At 39.6% G+C, this 8,902-nt stretch overlaps 2 protein-coding genes across 2 annotated transcripts; both read left to right on the top strand.

Moving 5' to 3' along the window:
- Positions 1-2,681: 2,681 nt before the first annotated feature.
- Positions 2,682-4,757, top strand: dnlz (DNL-type zinc finger). The gene is made up of 3 exons (XM_030435141.1): positions 2,682-3,088; positions 3,167-3,306; positions 4,528-4,757. The coding sequence occupies exons 1-3, from the start codon at positions 2,792-2,794 to the stop codon at positions 4,679-4,681; spliced, it is 591 nt and encodes a 196-aa protein (XP_030291001.1). The 5' UTR covers positions 2,682-2,791; the 3' UTR covers positions 4,682-4,757.
- Positions 4,758-4,977: 220 nt separating this feature from the next.
- On the top strand, positions 4,978-8,874 carry uck1 (uridine-cytidine kinase 1). Its single transcript, XM_030435140.1, has 7 exons — positions 4,978-5,176; positions 5,576-5,735; positions 6,562-6,658; positions 6,758-6,900; positions 6,976-7,070; positions 7,318-7,366; positions 7,449-8,874. The coding sequence occupies exons 1-7, from the start codon at positions 5,087-5,089 to the stop codon at positions 7,634-7,636; spliced, it is 822 nt and encodes a 273-aa protein (XP_030291000.1). The 5' UTR covers positions 4,978-5,086; the 3' UTR covers positions 7,637-8,874.
- Positions 8,875-8,902: the final 28 nt, after the last annotated feature.

Here is an 8,902-nt window from a genome sequence, read left to right as displayed (position 1 = left end):
AGTGCCGACACACGGCCGGTGTCAAAATAAAAGCACGGCGGGAGCGTGATACACTGATCGTGATGATAACAGCCCGAGCCCTGATGTGACCTTTATTTAAAACCTTGCATGATAGTGAATGTAAAGAGACACATATTTTCTCAATCCCGTTTGAGTTGTGCCATTAACTACACATATGATGTTTGTCATTTTACTGGTTATCCCTTTCAGGGTCACCGGTGCTCGAGACGGTTCCAGCTAAACATTGGTTGAGGGTCGAGGTACACTCTGGATAAGTTTCCAGTTCATCACAGGACTGATATATAGGGAAAAACAACCATTCACACTCACATTCACTTCTACTGACAATTTAGAACAACCTAACTTGTCTGCATGTAACAAACATGCAAACTCCACACAACTCCGTACCTTCTTGCTGTGCAGCAACAGCGCTAAACATTGTGGCCATTCTGCTAATTGACAAACATCATATGTGTAGTTCATGGCACAATTCAAGCGGGATCAAAGAATCATTTGAATCAAGTTTTTTTTTCAAAATAAGGTCCCATGAGGCAAACCAGAAGGCTTGTGACTTCAACTTTCTATAAGGATAATACACATCTAAATTGGATATTTGGAAGAGACTCTGACTCATTTATGTTACTATAATGTATAGGACACACTCTACAATAAGGTACCATAAAATTTGAGTAGCTACTAAGAAACAAGTGAGGAATGAATCAGTAGTTACTTTGTAATTAATACATTTTTAATAAATTATTCCTAAATATGTGTCTTGGCCATCAGGACCACTGTAATAAGCCCTTAATCCAACCCAGTACAAAATGAATTTCAAATATATTTGAGAGTCTACTGTCTATACAAAGAAATAGGGCAAGAAAGTCTTCACTTGATTTTGGAGAGGTGTGTGTCTGGGTGTAACCATTAATGCCAGGGCTTACAGAGCACTTTCGGAGAAAAGGGACAGCAATATTAAACACAACAAAATGAATAATAGGCCTGATATAGAGATGATTGCAGTCTCCCCACCAGTGCAACATTTCAGAAAGTTCTCATTCTCAGTACCAGAGGGCAAATGTGGTCAGTATCATCTACACTTCTGAAGTGATGCATTTCAAAAAGCTTACAATAAAACTTTCAGAGGATTGTTCCTATTAAATAATACATGTTTGCTTAAATTAGGTCTTATGAATAAGGAATGAATGCTTCCTGTAAAAATTAATTGTGCAGAATATAAGATGGATGAGCTTGGAGATTTTGAACCAGCAGCATTTGGGGATCATGTGTTTCAGGGTAGACAGCTCAACCTTTTGCTATTTGTTATTGGTTTCCTATGGAAAAGGGTGTTTATTCTGTTCTTGTTTATCAAAAGGGATACATGCAAGCCGTGTGTCGACATCTCTACCATTTATTTATTACTCAGTAGTGCAGGAATACATAAATAACCACACGTAGCCTCACCACAGAGACAGTGTGTCAGCACTGGGAAGCCTCCCAGCTCTCAGTTTCAGACTGACTGCAGTTTCCCCTAAACAAGCTCCCATCACTTCTCCAAGCAGTATGGAGCAACAAACCCTTCAATCTCAAAAAAGCTCAATAAATTTGTAGTTTGTGCTGATTGTCATTCAGCTCAGCTGTACACTCCTGCAGCAGCCGAGGCCCTCGCCAAGTGGGACAACGGCAAAATTTGTTTTAACTTATCCTCTCTGTACTTCTGTTTCCCTCTGACTCATTGGCAAACGATGAAGTGATAAAAACAGTCTGCACAACTCAGTGCAATAATAACATTAATACAGGCCCGCAGCAGGATTTTGGCCCTGATCTTTGCTGCATTGGCATTCCCAGAATATTTGTAAGATTGGAAAGAAAATCTAAATCTGAGGGGTGATATCAAAATCTGTGTGTCAGCTTCAGGTGGTCGTGTTCAAAGAAATGACTTCTCCACTTGAAGATGTTTACTTAAGCATTGTACTAAGTACAATCTTGATTTGTACTTTATTTCCATGTTCTGCTTCTTTAACCTTCTATTTCACAACATTTTACCCAGCCACTTTTATATGATGAATTTAGTCACTAGTTTCTTCGCAAATTGCATTAAAGTAGATCCATTTCAAATTAATTCATTTTATCGGCAACTGTACAAAAAATACAGACTCCAATAATCAGAAAACTGATGAATATTGCATCCGATAACCACTAAACCCATAGTGTCTATAGATACATGCATAAATATATAACTTTCTGTTGACTTTAATTGAATTCTGCTTTTGATAATTTAAGCATGGTGGCAAAACACAAAACGATTTCACAAACACAACAAGATTTTGGAAAACACAACATTAAACAAAACCAGGCCATTTCGCAAAACACAATACAATTTGAGAAAAAGAAGAAAACAATCCACAAAACAGATAAGATAACATATTACCAAACATAACAATATTTCATTGCTGTTGTTTAGATGCTTTGTTTCAACTGTCAGGGCCGCTGCACTTAACACTTTTACTCGAGTATTATGTGTATGGGTAATTCACTTTTACCAGGGTAATGTGTCAACACAATATCTCCACTTATCCATCCTTTCTTTTATTTCTGTTCGGAATGACACTACTTTTATGCAAACAACTTGAAACGACACCTGCCGACAATGGGTTAATAACGTTTATTTTGAAACTACCGACACTTGTGATGTCATCAGCCCGCGACAAACAGAACCGAACGTCTCCGCTCTTTCCATGTGATGAAATCGCCTGTAACGTTTACGTTCTTAGATACATAAACATCAGCTGCCATGTCTGTTTTACGTACATGTTGTGTTATTTTGCGTTCATCGGATTCTTCGTGGACGATGCCGACGGTCCGCCGGTTGTTTCGTTGTTATCACAGTGTTGTGTTTACCTATCGCCCAACGACCGCCGCGGCCAGGACGGGTCTCCTCTCCTCACAGGACCAGCGCAGTCCTCATATCTTGTCACCTGCTGACACATGTCTCAGTAATTACAGAGGATTCTCAACTTCATTGAGTATCAGAGGTGGAGCTGTTGGAAAGATCGAGTCAAAACATTATCAACTCGTTTACACCTGCAAGGTACACCTGAGTTAGGACATATTATATCTGGTGTTGTAACGTCGTATATCTGACGTGTTGTTTGGATCACCTGTGCAGGTTTGCTCTACAAGGTCCAAGCAGACGATTTCCAAGCAGGCGTATCATAAAGGAGTTGTGATAGTGACTTGTCCAGGGTGTAAGAAGCACCACATCATCGCTGATAACCTCGGCTGGTTCTCGGACCTGGAAGGGAAGAGGTTGGTGGTGTTTCATAACGACATCCAAACCACACACCACAAACCAGCAGTCCAAAAAAAAAAAAAGTGTGCTACATAAAATCAGTTTAGTGTGATTTGTTTTTTAATCATAACTTTAACTAATGTCATCAAGGCAACATGAAGTCAGCTTGTTTTGTGTAAATCAGACAAACAATAAGGTAATATTAGATATGTGTTATTTTAGTATTTGAGGTTAAAAAATGTGATATGTGTAATAATAATAATAATAATAATTATAATAATAACAATAATGATTATCAGCTTTATTTACAGATCCAAATAAAACGTGAATAAAACGAGGTACAAGCCATAGAAACGAAACAGGAAACACAACAAGGGTCAAACAGACTGTCAAAAAACAAGTTATTAAAAAAAAAAATGTGAGAAGCTATTCAAAAGTAAATTGTCAAGAATATTTTTAATGCACAATCTACACAAATAACTTGTAGACTTCACAGCAGGTATTACAAGTTTACAGAGCACATCCATAATGGAGGAACATAATGTTAAATCTTATTCATTATATCTTAGTTTCCAGATGTTTGTTAGGGAGAAAGGGTTAAATTCTGGATATATTTCTGAATGGAGGAAACCAGACTGAACTGTTGAATTACCATATTAGTCTGAACTGGGGTTTTAGTCTGCAGTTATGGAATGGGACAGAGAACCAAGGCTGTTAGATATTTGGCTATTTTCATGCTCTTTTTCACTTCCTATAATCATTATCTCTGTCTCACCAGTAATTAATTCTGAAGATATGACAGATCTGGACATTTTACAGAAGAAAAATTAACTTGGTAGTGCACTCTGGTGGACAGATTCTGTAATGGCGACTACTTTTGAATTGGCTCAAGAATACGGAAATGTTTTGCCTACAACTTTTTGAAACATATTCACAGACATGTGCGCTCATAGCAATGTGTCTAAAATGAGGATGATATATTCGGTCACTCTGTTTTATTTAGTTCTACATTTAATGCGCATACTGCACTTTATTGGGAGGTACAAGGCAATAAAAATGCATTTTTGGGGGCCAAAAGATGTATCGCACTAGTGATGTGAACAAACAACACAGCAAGCTTGTCTAAGGAGAATAAGCTGTTTAGAATCAGGCATCTTTGCTTTACTAATAACTGCGTGCACAGTATATTTCTGAGTGACTCATATGCTGTGTGTGGGGGGGGTTTTTTGACACTTCAGAAACATTGAGGAAATCCTTGCTGCCAAAGGAGAGACTGTGAGGAGGGTTGAAGGAAGTGCTGCTCTGGAGATCGTTTTGGATGAATCATGGAAAGACAAGTCACAAAGTGCAGAAGACATAGAGAAATCGGACAGTGACCCAGAAAAACAATAATACTGTGTTTGTGCTGTGTCTATTTATATCAAGATGTGTATATTTAATTTAATAATAAACACAAATAAATCACTAATAAGTGTGATTGCATATTAATGAGTAAAAGACAAATATTCCTTTAAAAAGTGTATAACTACAACCAAATGTTGACACTTAATTGCGCCGATAATTTGTGAAGGTAGTAATTTATTATATTTTATCTAAATATTGAATGCAGTTCGGCTCAAAATATGTATAAACTAATGATTGATGTTGAATGAAATCCACTCCCAACCCGCCTGTGTTGATATTTTTGCTGAAAGACCGCAAGCTCTCGCGAGAACTGCACCTTGTTATTGCACTAGATAGCTAGCACGCAGCCGGGTTATCTAGATTTCTGCAGTCTTCCTCATCTGAAGGACTGCAATGGATGCTGTCGGAGCCCTAGACGAGGCAGAGAGGCCCCGGCATCGTCCTTTCCTCATAGGGGTCAGCGGAGGAACCGCTAGCGGCAAGGTCAGTCCATTTTCAGCCGGGGGATCTCCCGATCGCGGAAATTAGCATCCCGTGTAGCTAGCAGTGCTAACGTTAGCACTAATCGAACTGTCAAAGCGGGATGTCACGCCCCCCTTGGTTAGTTAGCTAATATTTTCTCGTTATTATCCATTAACACAGAAGAACATTCAGTTATTACACTTGTGGCCTGTTAACAACACTTCTGTGTGACCTTTTTAGCGCTTCATGCTGCTAACTAGCTGCTGTAATAAATGTCTCGATTCCCTCGCAGTGCCAGCGGAGAGTCAGCTGATAAACATTACGCTGAGAAGGTCACTGATAACGCACCCAACGTCAAACTTGACGGTGGTACTTGACATAAATAACAACTGTTGAGTGAAAGACGCTTTTCTGCCACAGTCAACAGTTTGCGCCAAGATCATGGAGCTCCTGGGCCAGAACAAGGTGGACCACCGCCAGAGGAAGGTGGCTATTGTGAGCCAGGACAGCTTCTACAGGGTCCTGACCCCGGACCAGAAGGCGAAGGCTCTGAAAGGCCAGTACAACTTTGATCACCCAGGTAAGGCCACAGTGGTGTGTCCCCCACCCGCTCCTCCTTGAGTCCTTGTGCATTGGTGTGTTTGTAAACTTACAATACTACACTTTTCCCACCTGCCTACATCCTGATATGGATTGAATCTTCTTTTGTATGCTTTTATAGTGTAACTGTGTCCATGTACTCAGAGTTTATTTTGCTACTGGATTTTTTAAAATGTCACACCTGTAATATGAGGTCATGAAATCAGCAGCTAAAATAGCAATGGACTGTTTTGTTGGACTGGACTATCTTCCTCTGATAGACCCATCAGTGTTTAAACTCAACATTGTGCACTAGATTATTGTGTCCTTGAGCTTGTTAAAATAATTCTGATAATAATGTAGGTTGATATTATAAGATATAAGAGAAGAGAAATCTTTTCAGAGTCAAAAACTGTAGAATTTACTCAGTGATGAGTTGAAATTGTGAAGCTCTCGGTTCAATTTCAAAGAACCTTAAAGATTAAGGATTACAATTTGGAGTAGAATACACTTTTTTCTTTCTATGATATTGCTGATTGTCTGTGTTAGTCTGTGGATTCCTTTATCAGGTCATTTGTAAAAAATAACCTTCAAGTTCCTTATGATGTATGTAAACAAGATAAATTATTAATTCATTCTCATTTGTTCAGTCATAATAAACAGTAAACAGATGATTTTATGTACGGTTTGTGGCCCTAACTGTCACACATATTTTGGAAGGAACTTGCAATCCTCCTTTTCAAATTCTGCAGTTAAGGAAACTTGCTCCAAACTGTCTACTCTCCACACTAACATCTACTCTTCCGACTCTCTTTAATTTCTCGCAGAGGCATTTGACAATGAGCTAATGTACCAAACCTTGAAGGACATCGTGGAGGGAAGGGTGGTTGAAGTGCCGACGTACGACTTTGTCACTCATTCCAGGTTCGAAGGAAGAATTTTACATCTTTTGCCAGTTTTTCACAGATCTAATAATTCTCCTCGCTGTCGCCTCTGTATGACGAACCGTGTTTGTGTCTCCAGGTTGGAAGACAGGATCACAGTTTACCCGGCAGACGTGGTCCTCTTTGAGGGGATCCTGGTCTTCTACACGCAGAAAGTGCGGGATATGTTTCACATGAAGCTTTTTGTGGACACGGATTCAGACGTCAGGCTGTCTCGCAGAGGTATGGATGTCTCCCTCGTGTGCAATATTCTATTTGTTGCCACAGCATATTAAAAACGCCTGATTTCATTTGTAGTTCTGCGAGACATGAGCAGAGGGAGGGACCTGGAACAGATTCTCAGTCAGTACACAACATTCGTCAAGCCTGCTTTTGAAGAGTTTTGTTTGCCTGTAAGTATCAGTTCAGCTTCAGATTCCAGCTTCTTGAACGCGACTATTTCCTGGTTCATTTACTCCTCTATGACAGTTACTTGAATATCTTTGAGTTGTCGACAAAAACAAGACATTAGAGGGTGTCGTCTTCATCTTTGGGAAACAGAACCTTAGTAGATCAAACAACTAATCGATTAATTGAACAGAGAAAAACAGCCCTATCGTGTGCCTTTTTTTCCCTAAAGACATTTGTTTTCTCTCGCAGACAAAGAAGTATGTAGATGTCATCATTCCACGGGGAGTTGACAACATGGGTAAGTGTTCCCTATGATGAAAGATGCTTCTCTGCCAGCTTGTTCAGCGTTAATTCTTCGCAAATCACCCATCTCTCACCAGTGGCCATCAACCTCATCGTGCAGCACATCCAAGACATACTGAACGGTGACATCTGCAAATGGCAGCGCGGCTCCATTAACGGGCGGACCTTAAAGCGGGCCATCGCCGAGCAGAGCGACCTGCAGAACGGAGCCGCTAATCCCCCGGGGAAGAGGGTGCTGCTGGAGCCCAGCTGTCGGCCTCACTGAGGACTCGAGCAGGTGGACGGATGTGCCCGGACTGTACGATACGAGCTTTGAGATTTTCAGATCGTTGCTACTGAATTGTGCTGGATGGGTCGGCAACTTGCGAGGCCAATCTCAGCCGCTGCAGGCATTTTTAAAAAAAAGAAAGAAAAGATAATCCACAATCCCACAGTGGTACAAGCATTCAGTGCTGTGACCTCTTCATCTTTTACCATAATTACTGGTACATAAAACTAGTACGCATATATAACAGTCTTTTCACTTGTAACAGTCTTCCATGATACCGTTTTGATTTTTTTCAGTGTTGACTGTGGTTAGATGACCTGTTACTGACACGGAGGATTATGGAGTATTTGAATGTTTAATTTTAGTCGAGCTTTTGCACTTTGACCTATATTTATATCTGCTTTTTATGGCTTTATTTTTGGATTATTCCATTTAAATTATTTTAATTCTTATTTGGTGTCGCTTTTCTGCTGCGTTTCCAGTGTGTTACAAGTTATTTAGATCACATCTGGCCAGATGGCTGCGTGTTAAGTTCACCCCCCAAAAAATGAAGATTCAGTCACCGTCTACTCACCCACATGCCAGCAGAGTTTTGTAGCTCACAAAACATCTCTGGAACTTCACAGCAAAACAGTGTTGCTGCATTCTCCCTAACAATTGCAGTACTTGTACTCTGGACTTGTTTTACAATGTAAACATAACCAAAACCAAAAAAAAGATATAACATGGCTCTATACAGGCCTTTTAATATATCTTTATTCACTACCTTTTTAAAGCCAAAATCATCACTTCTTCACCTTCTAAGCTCACAGCCTGTTTGAAGTGGGTGCACAAGCTTGACCTTGTGTCGAGGGTGTAAATAAAGTCTTTTCACATCAGTTTGGGATTTCGAGTCTTGGATCACAATTGTATAGAGGCAATTTATTTATTTATTTATTTATTTTGCGGTTGTTTTAAAAACAAGTCCCCAAAAACGGAGAATGCTTTAACGCTGTTTTGCTGTTAATATTTTGTGGATTACGAAACTTCACCCGACCTTCCGCCCGCACGAGGGGTGAGTAGACAATGATTGAATTTACATTTATGTGTGAACTCATCCTTTAAGTAATGTCACACCTTGACTGGTATTGAGTGCTTCCTCTTTGATTTACAGTTCAATACATGCCTTAATTTTTTAAGTTCATTTTCCACCGACCATTCTGTACAACAATAAATGGAAATTCTATGAAATGTTACTTGAAATGAAAATGAAACTTCTGAGAG

The sequence above is a fragment of the Sparus aurata genome, chromosome 12 (genome assembly GCF_900880675.1).
Source record: "Sparus aurata chromosome 12, fSpaAur1.1, whole genome shotgun sequence".
NCBI lineage: Eukaryota > Metazoa > Chordata > Actinopteri > Spariformes > Sparidae > Sparus > Sparus aurata.
The sequence above is the reverse complement of the archived record's forward strand: the minus strand, read 5'-3'. Positions and strand labels throughout refer to the sequence as shown.